Below are 17,939 nucleotides of genomic sequence, written 5' to 3'. Positions count from 1 at the left end.
GTTGCTTGCAGTGCATTGCCGAGAATCTAACGCTCAGTGATATTGCGGCGGGAACGCGAAAGAAGAGGCCCGCGTTTCCTCAACTGTCAGTGACTCTGACAGTTGAGTCGGCGGTATACGTGCTGTGCCCGCTTCTTGCGTAGGTGTTGCGGTGGCGTTAGAACATCGAGCTCTGAGTGGCTCGGATTGGAAGTGGATAGATCTCAATGATTGCTGCCTTCGGATCACTTCCAATCAGAACTCGGCGTTCGGACGTCGCCGCAACCCCTCTGCAAGTAGCAGACGAACTTGCAAGTTGCAGACGAACTTGCAAGTTGCAGACGAACTTGCAAGTTGCAGACGAACTCGCAAGTAGCAGTCATCTGCAAGTAGCAGACAAACTTGCAGGTTGCAGACAAACTTGCAAGTAGCAGTCATCTGCAAGTAGCAGACGAACTTGCAAGTAGCAGACGAACTTGCAGGTAGCAGACGAACTTGCAAGTAGCAGACGAACTTGCAGGTAGCAGACGAACTTGCAAGTAGCAGTCGTCTGCAAGTAGAAGACGAAACTTCGAGCGTTTGAATCGAGTCATCGACGCAGGGTTGAACATGGAATTCGCGACGCTGCAGAATTTGGGCGCTCGAACGACGACACTCGACGCTTTCCAGATCGAGCAGGTTCCCAAGTGCGAAGCCTGCCGCGGTCGGCTCCCGTATTTGTCTCATTTCGAAACCGGCGCGAAATTCTCTGGCGCCGCGGCAAACCGGTTTTTGAGGGGGGCCGATTCCAAACGGGAGTCGGACTCGTCGTGGGAAAGAGACTTCCGCCTATCATTCGATTCCGCCAATACATATATGAAGTGGCGAATGATTTTGAATTGTAATAAATTCTCCGTTTCACTGATCAGAAGTTAAACGTCCCATCCTGGTCTTGCCCTAAGCGGCTGCTTCTTTAGGGCCAGTGGTTTATTAAGGATTTTCAATACAGAAGAGGGGGGGGGGGGGGGGGGGGGGGCAGGAAGTATGCAACTCCGCTAACTGCATGCATGGACAAAAAGATCCTTGCCAAAACCCGCAAAAAAACAACAACAACAACAAAAACATTTTATTTGTATTGCTGTTATATATCACATATGGATCATGGTCACTTCGTTGGGGAAACCACCTTTCACAAATACTTTCCATATCCTCGGAAGTCCCTAAGTGTATACTCTACCGCCGTGCACCAATCATCGAGCCAACGAAAGGGCAGTCGGAGATCACGACCCCAATGTCCTAGCAGTCTCAGGAGAAAGAATGCATCCATCCTCTTTAAAACTGTTTTTCGAGAAAGTTGATCGTTCATGATGTTCGAGGTAACGCAGCGAACTTCCGGGCGACCATTCCATTTGCCAGACCGGACGACAATTTCGTGATGCCGTTCACTTTTCTTCTCATTCCCCGAACTAATAAAATGAAAGATCAATCAATGAATGATGTTCGGAGTGTACCGCGCGGGGGCTGCATACACGCGCAGAAGTCTCTAAAGGTGTACGATGTGGTTGGAGTTGTTTTTTTGTTCCCAAAGGATATCCACACTCTACGAAATCGGGAGCCTCAACTTTCCCGCGAGACACTCGGAGAGCCAATCGGCGAGATTTGACCTACGACAAAAAAGCCTGCTCTGTGACACTGAGCACGATGTGTCACGAGCGCATACGCCATGGTCGCAGCGCAGACTGTTTTTCGAGACATAGTTTCAGCACCATCGTTTATCGAGCTTCTTCCATTTCAACGATCCCGAGTGTTTTGCCAAAAAAATAATAAACGCACTAATTTCTTTTCCCCTTACGGGATTAAGAATGCCGCGTATAACGTTATCAATGGTCACTATAAGTATTTCAGCTGGGGACCGAGAGGGAATATATATCCCGAGATTGAGGCATTCCGCAGGTCTGCGCGGAGTCCTTTTCCGTACCTTGGTAGCGAAAACAGCTACTTTATGAGTCGGGAGGTCTCGGAACGATCCGAAGCCGGCAGTGTTTCACGTAGCGCGTCTCTTTTACGGCTGGCCTCGGTCCCAACGCCGTGTTTTGATGAACGACTCCTTTTTTTGTTGGCCGTATATGCAAGGAGAATTGCGCGTGGAGAACCGGCATGGCGGGCCGATATATTTAGCGCTCGGTTCTTCCGCAACAGTGTAAATGGCGAGAGGGTAATTAATAATACGGCGTCGACCAGAAACGCGTGGTTGTCGTACGCGTTGGACAGAGACGCCAACGAGTGGGAGGAGATGCGTTTTCGCCTGCGCCGAGTTTATTCGGTTCTGGATTCTTGCGTTGATCGGGACAGTCGGATTTGGATGAATGAGCGCTATCTACTCACTCTAACAAAGAACAATCGCGGGCCTGCTTTCCCGCACAGTACCCGAAGAGCCAATCACCATGATCTGTTGAAAAGTCACGGCGGTTCGGCGTCCAATCATAACATCAGTGTGCGCTTGCAATGGCTTCGGGCAATAATAAAAAGTTACGCGATCGAAAAGGGCAACTGACACAAGCATGCATGGCGGTTTCCAGAGTTATTTGATTTGATTTTAAGGTTATTACACTTTTGAAATCTAGTAATCGAGTAAAGGAATTACATGTATATGTGCGGGTAACTGTGACCAATTACGTTTATTTTGGCAATAAGCGCGACAACTATAGTCGGTGACAGGTCAAGAAGGAATTGGAAGGTCCTCCCACCTCTTTCCACTTTAGCAGAGCGAATGATGAAGAAAAGGCAGTCTCCTCTCCAGCGTTCACTAAAATACTGATGTTCTCGAGCCTACCTGATTAAAGGAGCTGTGCAACGATATTCAGTTGGAATGTTTTTCACTATACACGAGCTTATTGGCACTAGTAGGAGTCAAGGATACTCGCACGCAACTCCGCTGGCCAAGAAGTCCTTTGTTGTGGTGTCATTTCAAGGACAAAAGCGATCATTTTCATTCAATCTCTCCTTTGCAAAATTTCATGACGTAACGTGGGGATCACAGTACACCCAAGTGACGATATTTGAATGCTGCTCATAGATTGGACCCGAGCATTGCGTGGGCACTCGATTTGGGCTCGTGATAATTACTAGCTCGAGAAGCATTCGGGTAGTGGCCCGTGCCCAATCGCTGCAACGACCACAATAGCCGAGCCGTGGAACTCAGCGCGTGCCTTGTGCTTTGCCAACCCCAGCGCGTGGCTATGATCAACACTGGCGGCATATGATGGGCTCCAGATCACGTGGCCGCTTGTTCTGGCTGCGAGTTGAGGGGGTGAACGCTGCTCGTTTTTCTTTAATTTTTTTCTGGGACTTCTATTGCGTGGGGCAAGAAACGAACGCGTGTTTCATAGGTCATTAACGTCAGGGATCCGTTCTAAGCGGTATTTGCGCAAAGTACAAAAATTGTTGCATCGCACCTTTAAAGAACCTTCGAGTTAAAAAAAAAAAAAAAAGTATAGACCAGACGCAAAAAGAAGCGCCATCTAGTGTACTCTGGATGAATTATCAAATTTCCTACATATTGGAGGGCTCTCGTACAGAATGTTTCACCCGAGAGGCAATGGTCCCGGAAAAGTGAGAGCAGTGGAACTAAAATATGATCACCTGCTGCATGTCCAGTACGAACCATTTACATAACGTCTTCGATAAAGACCGTTCACTGACCTGGATGGCCCAATTCACCGCTTGAGTGACAAGTCTTGTAACCTCGTTGCTAACAATTCCTTTTCCAGAATTTCGCGGCCATTTTTGTTTTCTTTTTTTGACCGAAACTAAACAGCAACCCGCTGAGTGCGCGAATAACTTGTCCTAATATCACGAAAACCGAGTTAAATGCAAATGCTAAAAGATATGAAACTACTAACCACAACTAAAAGATGTAAAAAAAAAAAAAAGAAACCAATATGGCGGCTCCTAATGGCATGATGATGATAGCTGGCAAGAATTTTGCACATGGCCCATTCCCATTTCATTAAAGACAAAGATCATATACCAATGACTACTGCAGTGCACTGCGCTCTGACATATCTCAATACTCAAATCGAAAACGACGAAATCCGAATGGAAAGCGACGAACTTACCTGACGATGCGATAAGCTGCCATGCATTACACCCGTGTAGTGCGGTGAAGAGGGATTCGCGGAACGAGGGCCGAACCTGGACGCTACTGACACCGGCACAGACTTCACTGAAAACTGGAAACCGCGGTTTGGCTCTTTCTATTCTCTTCGATCTCACCCTCACCCTCTCTCTCTCTCTTCCGTCATTCAGCCTTCTCCCTTCTCCTCGCCCTCGATGCTTTTTTTTTTTTGTTTGCACTCCACGTTATGTTGAGAATGGCTGTTTTACTGTGATTGGAGTAAACACTCACTGTTCGCAGACGATAGCTCCGATAGCAGACGATACTTCCGGTGAACGAGGGCTTGAACTGCAGCAACAGTTGCGTAGTTTCTGCTTGCGACGTCCAGCGCCAAGGTCGAGTCTTTGAACCCGAACTGAGTCATCGAATTGATTTGGTTGCATCCCGTATTTCGAAACGTCACACAGTCATCCGGGCAAGAAAGAACAATATACAAACGAACTATAGGAGCTAAAAGTTCTCTCAATTAAAGATACTAGGTGTAAGCGATGTATTTCGATATGAGCTAACTTCCGGCTTGATTTCAAACTGTGTTTTACTTCTTTTTTTTTTTTTTTCTTTCCGGTCTAGAACAGCTCGCCATTAGATAGTCAATAAAAACGCAGCCGATAAGACGCTCGCGAGTAATGAAGTCATTGAGCACAGTCGCCAGTTTGAAGCCAGAGAGTGACACAAGCGCTCTGTCTTCGAGTAATTTTATCAGCCATTACACACCCAGCAAAGTTCCCCGGCATAGCGTAAAATCTCGATTGAGCGCCAACCACGGTGGAGAGATGAAATATTTCGAAGCATTAATCACTGTGCACGTATTTCATAATTCTAGTTCATAGTTCATGCATTCTATCTACTTGTTGACTTCTAAGAAGCCGGTCCCAGAATATTAGAATAAGTTCTTCGCTTCATCACATTGACATTGAATAGAATTGAGAAGTATGAGGTGGGCGATCTTTCGGGAGTGAGCGTCGGTTCGGGATTTCACGATAATAACCGCTTCTTATTTTACAACTCATTGACACCGCCATCAATCTTCTTCTTCTTTCTTTCTTTTTTTTTTGAGACAATGTAATTTAAGCCAATAGGTAAAGAAAGGTGGCAGCAACGGTGACAATGGAAAAGACAGCAGGCTCCGATTGAAAATTGAAAGTCGCTGTGGTAAGCACGAAGACCGAAAGGCGCATACAGAGTAGCCCAATCTGATCGTTAATGTTATACATATCTTCGTTAGACTGGAGAGATTAGTGGGTTTACGATCTGAATTGTTTCCGTGATTTCGATAACGGTGACGTGCTGTCCCTAGAGAAAGAGAAATAACTCAACTCTACAAAAAAAATTTAGCCCCCCCCCCCCCCCCCCCCGCGCCAGAAAAAAAAAATACATTATGCGCATTAACAATTTTAACATGTTTATATATCAGACGATGAAGTGTCTGATGAAGTGTCTGGAGACTTGCGCATCGGGTCTCCAAACCTTAGCCCGCGGGCCAGATCCGACCCGCCGAAGCGTTCCTGCCGGCCCGCGAATGGCGCGGTCTTTACAGTAACAGAGCGGCCCGCGGTCCGCTGCTACAAACGCCAAAATAAGCGAGCGTAAGAAACAGAAACAACGCCGCGACGCGCACCAAAAGCGCAAGTGAAGATATAATAAATAACGAGGGAAAACTGGTGCACCAAAACGTGTCTCTCAACATATCATTTATTACGAGTGCGTCGTCATCACCAGTATTACGATTCGCAGTTCCCTGCTTCATGTGTGTGCAGCTCGGATAAAATTTATTTGCGTTCTCACGTATGGGAGCATGCGACACCTAAAGGGGGCGCTCCGATCCAACTGATGTGCACGCCACATGACTCTGTTGGGAGCCTCACCGTGGCGAGAGAGAAAACGGTCTTGTCGCATTGTAAGTCGTCTGCAACTTAATGATTTACGCCGCAATCTGATTGGGTGCGCAGTGAAACGAGAGGCGTGCGACAAGACAGTGGCGCCGCGGTGCGGCCCCCAACAAAGTCATGTGGCGTGCACATCAGTTGGATCGGAGCGCCCCCTTTAGGTGTCGCAAGCTCCCTATATCGTGCTTAGTGTCCTGCGTCACGACCCATGTACACTGTCATCATCAGATGTGGCAGTCTCGTGTCTTCTGCCCTGTCTAAATATGCCATAGTTCCCATCCACTTTCATTTATTATTTCGAATTATTTGTAATGTCATTATTAGCTACATACTGTCAAGATGGGTTATAACGGAGCCAACGGGAATCGAAAATCACTTTGCCATATCCACTATTTCGTTATAACAGACTTCGGTTATAACGAAGTGCAAAGGGGAATGAGAAATCGTGATCGCTTCGCTGTAACCGCTATTTCATTATAACCAACTTCGTTATAACCGGTCTCGACAGTATTCCATTTAAAAAGAAAGTATATGTATTCCCACTTTACATTTATTTCTGACACTTTCTGTAATTTAAATTTTGTTTGTACTTAAACACTTGCCAAGGCGTATTTAATATGTTCCGATTTATCTCGAGACCGCCACAGGTTCCCAATCCAGCCTCTCAGCCAAAATGTTTTGGAGACCCCCGGTCTAGCGTAGAACCGTATAGATAAGGCATCTACGTTTCAGGGCTCGGTTCACAGAACACGTATACCCACGGTCCGCCGCCATTCGGAAGTCACTTCCCTCCTTCCCCTTCTTCTCCTGAAACCGCTATCGGGACCGAACAGGAATCCAATTAACGAAGCCGACCCAGTTTGATAGGTCGCCATTTTCGCTCCTTTCACTTTTTTGTTATTTCTCTTCGTTTTCTTTTCTACTTTTTTTTTTTCTCGCCTCGCTCACTCATTTTCCCCTTCTCCGTATTTCGTAAGGAGTGACGAAGAATCGAAAACGCCCGTGTTGCCCGGATGCGCTGGAAGGAAGTCAATGTTATCGCAAGTTCAATTAGCGACTTCCTCCTCTGTGTACGCGGGCGTGAAAGAACTGCAAAAGGCCCAACTTCGCTCCTTGTTACAAGCCACCTAGAAAAGTCACGAAACTGCAATTCCGTGCAGCTCGTGTCGAAAACGAGCATTGCGTCTGCGTTCGGCGAATATTCGGACCCAATCACGCACTCGTACCCAAGAACCGATTGCCAATGCTGCTTGCGGGGAGTCTATTAAAGCTGTCATTGGAAGATTCGGGAATTGCGGAGCAAGCCGGAATTTCCCTGTCTCCCTTTCTCTCTTCGCCTCTCTCCAGCCGCTAAACTGCGAAATCTCCCAGTGCCCAAGTATTGCACTTTCCTAAACATGTACGGTCGTTAGCCGCCAGGGGGGGGTGAGAGTCCGCGCATGCGTAGAAAGAGATCATCTTAGAAACCGTCCACAAACGAGAAAACAATAAGAAAAGGGCAGGATACGCAAATTTCACTCTCACGATACTGCCAAACCCAGGAGACGCGGGAAGAGACGGTATTTCTTTTTCACGGGCATCTGACCTCCGTTTCGCCTTTTCGCGCAGCGGACCGGCTTTAGGGCGGCAAAGCAAACAAACCGTGCCGAAGACGGCACGCAATTCCACTTAGAATGCCGCCTAATGTTGTTAAAACAAAACAAAGAAGAAGAAAAAAAAAAAACGGGCAGGAATTTTCTTTTGCGAATGTGGCATGACTGGACCATTTATTTTTACTACTGTCTGAGGAAAGCAGACGACGTTGCCGGCGAGGCCCAAGGAACCAAACTTGTTGTAGCAGACGACGCTTGACTCATCGCGATGATGATTCGGCTGTCCAAGAGAGCTAACAAGCTGGATGTTTTATGGCTCCGAAGGAATTTCTTGGGGACACGAAGAACGATATTCCTTCCTTGGCGGGGATATTTTTTGTTTTGTCTCGTTTTGCTTTAGGAAGAAACTCAAAATGATTAAGACGCAAATATGTTTATGTCTGGCTACTTTCTTCTCAGTTCCCATCTAAGCTTTATAGACCCTGAAAATACCGCCAAATTTAATTGAATCGTTGCACCGACAAAACTATACTCCGTTTCACCTTATGTTGTACCGCAGCGAAGGCTAGAAGCGCGAGCTCATAGCGTTAGTGGCTGTTTTTGGTCACGATGGCTTGTGCCGCCGAGATGTGCCCTAGAACAAGGAGCTCGCTCTTATAGCCTTTCCTGCGGTACAACACAAGGTGAAACAAAGTATACCATTTGCGGTGAATATTTCCTTGAGAAATCTGTAGAAAATGCAACGTCTAAAACCATCACTAACGATAACGAAGAGAAAAGAAAAAATCCCGAATTTCTATAATTTGTAATTGATAAAACTACCGCTACACCAGACACTTGCATTAACGTCTGCCGAACACATTTAACAAAGTAAAACAAAAAAATAATAACGGACTAAATTTTATTAATTCGTTAGCTTCTCTGTCAACCCTCCTTCGTTGTGTAAGCAGTATCCCCTTTGAGTGAGAGCTTTTATTTTTACTTTGTTCCACATTTCGCTGACTGGTTTACGTTATTCCAATTAAAAAAAAAGTACATTGTATTTAGAAGATTTACTGACTCTAGGCATCCAATCTGCAAACTTTGCACGTACTGGCGTCCGCAACTGTCATTTTTGTAAATAAAAAATCTCAAATAAATTTCCCCTTCCACGCGCACTCGTCAACCGTCTCATTATAGTATTAATTTTACGCACGAAAATAAAATAGAACGGAGCAGAGAACATGACATCTTTCAACTAGCAACAAGACTAAAAAAAAACAACCAGACCTTGTTGGAAGGAGAAGGGCAAAAAATGTTGAAGGAAAGGGAAATATCAGACGAGAAAAGAGATAAAATCTAAAATACATTATATTTTGCGTTTGAAAATGAGTTTAAAAGCAGAAAAATTCATTTTAACAATTCACTGGAATTTTTTTCAGACAGGTAAGACTTGCGCATACAGCACGCGAACTATACCCTCCCTCTTTGGTGCGTGGGTAATTTGTGAAAAGGATGACGGCTCCTGGAGTGTCTTGACGCTTTTTAGAAGAGCACCCCCTTTAACGCCTTCTTGTTCTTTGTCCTAGTATTAGTTTACCGTATTTTTCGGGCTATAGTCCGAAGGACTATACATGTTGAAAAGTTGAAAATTTAGGCTGTGGAAACTATCTACGCGTGCAAACTATGCAGGGTCCTTTTTTTTTTCAATATCGGTGATTGAGACGAGACGGATTTTGTGAATGAAAGAGAATTCTAATGATGATTTATGTATAATCCAAGTTTCTTTGTGAGCTAAGAAAGCAGACATTTGTCAAGGTCTATGAGAAAATTTTCGTGTCGACTATAAGCACCAGGTCCGGACTATTTAAGCAAGCACTTTTACTTTTGACCCCACATTTGCCCCTGAGGATTATACACCGGGTGCGGACTAAATGGTCTGAAAAATACGGTGTTAGCTTATATTACACCTCGCCACAACGTAACAGTGTAAAACGTTCGCGCGAACTCTCTCTCTCTCTCTGATTGCAACAAGGTCCCGGAAAGGTAGAGGGGAACCCCGTGAGAAGAATGCAGTACTCTACGTTCCAGCTTGGCGTGGGAAACAAGAGGGGGAATCTGAAAGTGGACGAAATAGGAAATTTAGAAGTGGTCCAGATAAAGGATGTAATGGGCAGTTTGCAGAGGGAATTTCAAGTCGAGTTTCAAGGGGGCACTCCTGACTTCACGTGCCGATGAGTACTTCTCAGACCGGTAACCTGGCAAAGAGTGAAAGTTACGGCGAGCCGATCAGGGCATGTGTTAACGTATACCGTCGGCGGAGTTGCACCCCTCTTTCAGAGAACTGTCACGTGCTTCGGTTTGGCCAAGCTATGCTGAGTCTCTCGCCGGAAATACAAAAGGAGATTTCGGGCCCTTTGGGCTAGTCAACATGGCGCATCTCGGAATAGTGTACCGATTAGTTTCGTCATCGTCCTCGCACCCTGAGCAGCACGTGCTCGATGTCCTCCCGTGCACCGCACCGTCGCCACGAACAGTGACGTCAGCCGCTGAACAAGGAGTCCGGCTCGCCCGAGCGAAATTCCAGCGGGGTACCCCCGAATACCGTGGAATCTGGTGCGCCACTCGCCGCCGCCGCCTCCCAACCACCGCGGAAAGACGAGCCAAGAGTAAATAATGGCCCAAGATATACCGGCCCTGCCCGCCTAACCGGGGCGCGAACACGGAACACAGACACACACACGAGGGGCATTGTTCGCCAAGAATGCTGACCATAATGGAAAGCGGGAAGGACCTCAGGGAGGGCCGAGAGAAGGCCGGCTCTGAAGAAAACCGCCGAGAAGAAGGCGTTCGTTCTTTTCTCGAACGCCACCTTTTCCGGGAAGATGATCATTTGGCGTGCGGAGCACACACGGGACAGTGCATCGCTATATACCTGCAGGCGCACGTGTCTGTATGTGTTTGTCTGCGTGTACGTATACTATCGCGGACAATTTGAGCTGTCCTCCTACCAGTCTTTCTTTGAGAGGGTCAGAACCAGGAATGGAATACGAAGTTGACGTCCTTATACTTCGGAAATAGAGCTACTCCGTATTAGAACTATTACCTGCATTGAGAGATAATAGAATTTGCGGGGACCGCAGACAAAGGCCGGATCTGATGTTTCAGCTCATTTTGTCCGTGGGGGTACGTCTATGCGCATGAGTTTGTTCATGTGCGCGCTTGTGCATTAGTGCGTGCGTGCCTATAGGTGTCCGCGTTCATTTGTGCGTATATGTGTGCGTGTTTATATGTGAGAATGACTGTCTGTCTGTGTGTTCGTGTATGCGTATTCATACGAGCGTACGCGTGTGCGCGTGCTTGTGTATGTGTGCGTGTTTATGTCTGCGCATTACCTGCGACTGTGTACGCGTATTTCTGTTCAGTGTGCATATACGTGTGCTAATCTGTGCAAAAAATTGGGTTGTGTGTGTGTTTATACAGCCTAGAACTTGGTCTGCCTCACAGGGGCGACGAGTCTCCCAGCTGTAGATGAGAAATTTAGCCAGTGCGGTACAGCCGCTAGCCTGGGGTCTTTAACGTGCATCACGCAGTAGTGATACACGACCGCACGCCGGTACGATGCTCATCCAGATCGAAACGGGCAGGGGTGGGGCTCGAACCCAGGATCCCTGGGTTCCTAATCTGTGCATGATAAGATGCCTGTGTGTGTTCACGAGCACGCACACGCGTGCACGTGCGTACTGGTCTGCATGTAGACGTGTATGTGTATGTATGTGTGTGTGTGTTTGTGTCAGCCTATATAAGCGTGTGTTCCTATCCGCGTGTATCTCCGTGTGTGTCTTTTTGGGTCGTTTCTTCGCTCATCCTGCCCTCTTCGAAGGAGTCTTGGAACGGGGTGCGGCCAAGACAAACAGGGCTGCGGAGAGGAACGGGGGGAAGCAGACGGACGACGCGTTCACCGTAAATTAAAAGTGGCCATGATCGGGGGTCCTCGCGGCGGTAATGCGGGCAGTCGCGTCAGACGATTTGCGCCAAGCCGCCCTTTGTGTGTGCACCAACCATCTCTCTCTCTTTTTTGAAAGGATGGAAATATCGTTTTCCTTTTTTCTTTCTTAACGCGAGTTCGCTTTTTATGGCAAATTACACACTCGGCGCCACTGCTGCTACCTCCTTTTTTTTTCTTTTTTTTTTTTAGGTGATTTATGGGTCATTCGCACGCACGCGCTTCTGATTATTTCGTTAAAATCGGCAGTTGCCAAAACTAACACCAAATACTTTTTTTTTTTTTTTTGTGACTGCGATTTTTAAAGAGGTATTTTAGTCTTCGTGCAACTGCCCACGTATAAAAAGCGACTGAATTTGAGAGCCGTACGCCGGACCTAAAAACCAAACACCGGACGGCGGCATTCCGCGTTCGACGAATGCAGTGGAGGCAAAGGCTGCCTTTGTCTCCCACTGCACTCGTCGAACCATAGCCTTTTCTATTCGCGACTCCAGCGACCTATAGGGGGCGCCACCACTAAACAAACATGGCGGCTGAGTCCAGGTCGCGTCGGCTCGGCCGGGCCGCCTGAACGGGTAGCGCATTCAATTTGACAGATTTTCTTTAGTTGAATGCCCAATTTTATAGGTATTTCAACTGAAACGGTTAAGTGTAGCCGGTGCACATAAACCTGCAGAGCATAGTTTTGTTTTCCCGGTGTTTTTCGTTCTTCTCATGTCAAACTTTTGTTTCGGAGATTTCGTTCAAAACCGAAACTATGGGCTCCGGAGAGACGGTATTATAGTAATCCGTTTTGATCATCTAAGGAAAGCGGCGATGACTACAGAATTGTTCCACCGAGAGTAATTTTCAGCTAACTCGCATGCCTCGACCATGCGACTTATCTGGCCGCAAAATCGAGCTTTTGTGCGTATCCACGTTTAAAAAACAGCTCCAGTCGACTGCTCGGTCAACAACACAGGCTGCAGGAAAATTACGAAAATTAAGCAAGCGCTTCCTGAGCCAAGGAGCATGTTGACCCGCTGGCGCTTCACTAAGCAGCTGATACTCGTATTTCAATTCAAGGTTTAGTAGCAATCGAGAAGTCATTTTGACGAGTGGGTTATGTGTTATATTACGTACTATCTCCCACTAAAGCGATATTAGTACATTATTCGGGTTGGAATATGAGCTTAGTTGACTAGCCATTAGGTGAACTGCTAAATAAAAGTATATTTGACAGACAGAGAGCTACTACTTAAACTTAGCCAAATGGTTCTAGCCGGCAGCACGGAGACAAACTGAAGAGAGTCTTATTTATTATTTATTTATTTATTTTTACATACTGCAGCCCCGTTGGGGCTATTGCAGGAATGGGGAGAAAAATCACAGTGCACAGAATTCAATATTGAATAAGACAGAAAAATCAAAACATCGTAAAACAGGATTAACCGCTGTCAACCGCACACAGAAAGTCGTCTGGAGGTAATGAACGAATGTTACCGGGTAGCAGACTCCAATGTTCGATTGATCTAGGAAAAAAACTGTATTTGAACATGTCAGTGCGTGCATAAAATGGTGAAATGTTTAGATCGGAGATTTACGCAGAACCTCTGTACATTGAACTTTGCTTCGAATCCTGAACGGAGAAAATGAGTATTTTTTGTGGCCGGTCAACCTGAGCAATGTAGACGTATATTGCTGCTGGCTTCGACGGGGGTATAATTTAAACATTGGAGGCGCGACAGATCAAAATGCCGGGACAGCTTCTAACTTTGCGAGACACGTCCCCCACATTTTGAAAACAGATAATTTCCCTCATTCATCATTTGCAGCGAGCAGGTTTTCTTGAATCAAGTAAATGCGAAATCAGCCCAACTCCCTCAGTGTGGTCCAGAGGCTTTTTCGGCGAAAAGCAGCCAAAATGAATAGCCAACGCACCGACCGGCATGGGTGGCTCAAACTTGAAGCTAATCGAACACAACCAAACTCAAGAAAAGCAGTTATCGAACCTTCCCATTCACTTGACTGCAACATTGGTGTTCCCTCCAGTGAAATGCCTCGTCTGTCGTCCTCAGTCCACTGTTCTACATCCTTATAAAGAAACCACTTATCAGCTACCAAGCAGTCGTCACTTTGAATGTGATTCGAGACAGCCAAGAAATCAAAACGTTTTTCAGTGTTTCCTTTTCTCCCTCAATTCCTTGGCACCAGGAACAATCGCCATTCAAAAGGGCAAAAGAAAAACGCTTTGGCAAGCGTTACGTCCAGACGGAGCACTGAAACGCATATACCTAACCCTCCTACCCCCGCCCTCCTCTCTCTCCCCCATGAACCTAGGGAAGGCGGAGATTCGGACGTAACTTGGGTTACGTCGGACGTAACGCTAGACACTTCGAAAGAAAAAAAGAAAGACGTTTACGAATCTCTGTAACGCAAAATTAGAGCGCAGCTCTTGAGGAGGAGGAGGGGGAGGGTACGGAGGGGAGGAGAAGAGGGACATACCCTCCCCTCCTCCTCCCGTCCTTTTCTGCTCTTCTCCTTTCCTCCTCCTCCCCTATTCCTCCTTTCCTGCTCCTCCTCCCTCCTTCTCCTACTACCTTCTTCCTCCTCCTCTCCCCTCCTTTACTCCTCCTTCTCAATTCCTGCTCCTCCTACTCTCCCTTCTCCTCCTCTCACCTCCTCCCTTTCTTCTACTCCTCATACTCTCCTCCTCCTCCTCACTTCCTGCTTCTCCCACTCTCCCTCCTTTCTCCTCCTCCTTTTCAATTCTTCCTTCCTTCTCCTCCCCTACTCCTCCTCTTTTCATCCTCCTCCTCTCCCCTACTTGCCTCCTCCTCAATTCCTGCTCCTCCTACTCCCCCTACTCCTCTACACCCTCCTCCTCCCCTTACTCCTCCTCCTCTCCCTTTACTTTCCTCCCCCTCCTCCTCAATTTCCGCACGTCCTACTCTCCCCTACTCCTCCTTCCGCCTACTCTTTCTCCTCCCCCTCCTTCCCTCTTCCTCAATTCCTGCTCCTCCTACTCTCCCCTCCTCCTTCCATCCTTCTGCAATCCCTCCTCCTCTCCCCTCGTTTCCTCCTCTTCTTCCTCCGTACCTTTCCCTTCTCCTATGCACGTGACGTAAATATTCCCGCTAAACCAAGCGGAGAAACTGCATTTGTTTCATGGGTGGCGTGACATCAAGTCCCATGTGACGTCACTCTCCCCGCTAAATTTAGCAAGATTACGCCGGAATATATTATCCGACATGTCTCCGCAAATAATAATAATATTAAATAAAGTAAGCAGAAACAGAAAAAAAAAGGTACGCACGAGGAAAGAAACATGGGGGCAGTTGATACCGATGAAGCCAATCACGCAGCGCCAAAATTGTGTCGTCACGTTCCTCGTCTTCGTGCGTCATCGACTCAACCAATCAGGGAGTGCGTCGCAATCTTGCGCTTTTTCTTTTTATCTTTTTCCTGCGCGTGATTGGCTTCGCCGGTGGAAGTGAGCCGACAAGGCCAACGAGCTCCACCATTTGGTGCTCGATTGGCTTATCGGATCGTCGGCTGCCCTTATAAGTGAAACGGAGTCCAGAGGATCGAAAACCTCCCACAAGCTGCCTCCAGTCGGTTGATCGAGGGAAGACCGATCGGGAACCCTCTCCCTCAGTCGCCTCCGGTGACAACGCACAACTCGGAACATTTCCCAAGTATTAAACCGCCCGTTCATCGAAGACAGTTTGGAATCTAGAAAATACTGCAGCGTTTTTGGCCTCTGCCAAATACGCCGACACTGCAGTCGTCGCGGGATTTGAAACGACACACTTGGCTTCCGGTTCTACCGACGGCACATACCAACGCCTTGGTATCCTTGGTTGAAGTTTGACCTTTAGCATTGTGTTCGTCAAATAGACGAAAAAGATCAGAATTTTTTCTCCCAAGAGACACCCACAAAGCCTGGCAGTTCGATGACGCTCCCCGGTCGCAGATTTGGAGCGCGAGGACCTGGTAGCACAGAGCATTTCTCGGGGAGCCTGGTATTCAGCACACAGCTTTTGCAGCGGCGAGGACCCAAAACATGGTTTTCAAACCGACGAGAAAAGAAGCGGTAGCCCGAGGAACGCGAGCACGAGAGGACATTTCATCGCTCCGTACAAGTGTGTTTCGGCGTCTCGCCGCAGCGGGGCGCCCGATACATGACTCTTATAGAGTGCCTTCATACACACGCGCGCTTTTGCTTGAGTGGTGACATCTCAGCCATTTTTCCGCCCAATCGTTTTTTTATGCATTTTGAAGTGCACGCAATACGGTGTCACTCAGCTCGAGCGCGTAGCTTTGGCTAATGCATAGACGCCATTTTACAGCCCAAGTCTAGCACCGAGTGCGCGAGAGCGTCACGCGCTGTCACATTCAGGTCAACAATGGATGTCTCCACCCTGAGACAGACAGACATGCAGGCACCCTAGACTCTTATAGGGTGCCTACATGTCTGTCTGTCTCAGGGTGGAGACATCCATTGTTGTCCTGAATATGCCAGCGCGTGAGGCTCTCGCGCACTCGGTGCGTGACTTGGGCGGTAAAATGGCGTCTATGCATTAGCCAAAGCTACGCGCTCGAGCTGAGTGACACCGGATTGCACGCACTTCAAGATGCATAAAAAAACAATTGGGGGGAAAAATGGCTGAGATGTCACCACTCAAGCAAAAGCGCGCGTTTGTATGTAGGCACTCTAGACTCTTATTAGGGTGCCTACATGTACGCGTCTGTCTGTCGGAGGGTGAGGACATCCATTGTTGCCCTCAATGTGCCAGCGCGTGACGCTCTCGCGCACTCGGTGCCTGACCTGGGCGGTAAAATGGCGTTTCTGCATCAGCCAAAGCTACGCGCTCGAGCTGAGTGACACCGGGTTGCGCGCGCTTCAAAATGCATAAAAAATGATTGGGCGGAAAAATGGCTGAGATGTCACCACTCAAGCAAAAGCACGCGTGTGTATGAAGGCACTCTAGACTCTTGTGACTCTTGTCGGCCACTCTACCTCTTCCCTTTCGGCGGCCGCGTCACGTGACAATCTGCCAGGCTTTGTCAGTATAAAGGCCTGTTCACACATGCAGCGGAGCGCTTCAAGCATAGCGCTAACCTCGCGCTAAGCGCGTGCTGACGGCAGCGTTCACCAGCTTTGTATCGCACCGTCAAAACTGTGGCTCATGGCAGACGACAAGTAGCTGACGGCACGTGAGGAGCGCTACATCAGCGCTTCGCTGCATGTGAGAACCGGCCTTAAAGGAGGCTATGGCTAAACAGACGCTCGAACGGCGTTCGAGTGGCCGGGACACGTGTAACCTTCTACACTTGACCGGAGTTACGAATCTCGCCCCTTCAATTCACCTGAGGGTAACATTTGACCTTAAGCTTGCCCTTCATACAATTGTACTCGTCCACGTCTGCATGGTGAAAGCGTGTAATGTTTTTTGTTCGTAAAAATTTTGTCGATTAACCGGTTAAAAAAGTAATCGCGATAAAGTATTAATCGATTAATTGGTATGTTAATCGATCGACTGCCCAGCCCTATATTTCACGCGCACTTGATGATGACAACAAGCGGATACGCTTCGCGGTTGCGATTCGAAGGCCGGTGTAAATTTAAGGGAGAACTTTCTTATCGGCAAATGCCGCCGTCGAATTGGCTGATGAGCGATAACAATTAAGAGACACTCCCCTTTACAAAAAAATTTAATTTTCAATTTCTGTCTTAATTTTGATCTGTTCCTAATGAGTCATCAGAAATTCACGAGAAACTCAACATATAACGTGATTTCACAGCCCTTCCACAGTAAGAACTCACTCGAGATTTCACATCACAGTAAGAACTCACTCGAGATTTCACATCAATGGTCCTTTCGAAAATACTACGTATAGCTTATTGTTAGCATCTTTTGCGTAAACATATTACGTGATTAAAGAGCATTCTTGCGAACTGGCAGAATATCTTCAACTGCAATCTTGTGCGCGCAAAAACATTTTTTTTGTAGTAGTTAGTGTTGTGAAGGTGCTTGGTTTTTGTCACGGCTGAATTGAGGAGACACCCCCGAGGTGTCGTTGCTGCATTTCGACAACGGCGAAGGCTTTCGTGCGCCTGCAATTAAAATGTTCACGGAGGCGCTATTCGGCGCTGGGCTACAGGCGCGTCTATCTTTGCGTTGGCCTTCCGAGGAGCTCGTCGTGATGGATAATTCCCAGCCGACCTTCCGTCAACGGCGGTTGTTCGCTTCCCTTCGATTTTTTGTTCACTTTTTGATCGGAGAACCAGCTCGTGCGCCGACGCGCGGCCGTCCGCGCCAGGCGTAAAAATTCCGTTTCCCGGAGACGCCACCATG

At 47.5% G+C, this 17,939-nt stretch overlaps 1 protein-coding gene across 1 annotated transcript in view; it reads right to left on the bottom strand.

The window, feature by feature from the left end:
* The window catches only part of LOC115319332 (papilin), an 87,775-nt gene extending 83,521 nt beyond the window's left edge, over positions 1-4,254 (bottom strand). Inside the window, exon 1 of the mRNA XM_040504461.1 lies at positions 4,077-4,254. Within this exon, the coding sequence (XP_040360395.1) occupies positions 4,077-4,099 (23 nt within the window). The 5' untranslated portion in view covers positions 4,100-4,254. The remainder of the gene's footprint in view (positions 1-4,076) is intronic.
* Between the last annotated feature and the right edge of the window lie 13,685 nt (positions 4,255-17,939).

Source organism: Ixodes scapularis, unplaced genomic scaffold, assembly GCF_016920785.2.
Source record: "Ixodes scapularis isolate PalLabHiFi unplaced genomic scaffold, ASM1692078v2 PGA_scaffold10__122_contigs__length_95168666, whole genome shotgun sequence".
Classification (NCBI taxonomy): Eukaryota; Metazoa; Arthropoda; class Arachnida; order Ixodida; family Ixodidae; genus Ixodes; species Ixodes scapularis.
The sequence above is the reverse complement of the archived record's forward strand: the minus strand, read 5'-3'. Positions and strand labels throughout refer to the sequence as shown.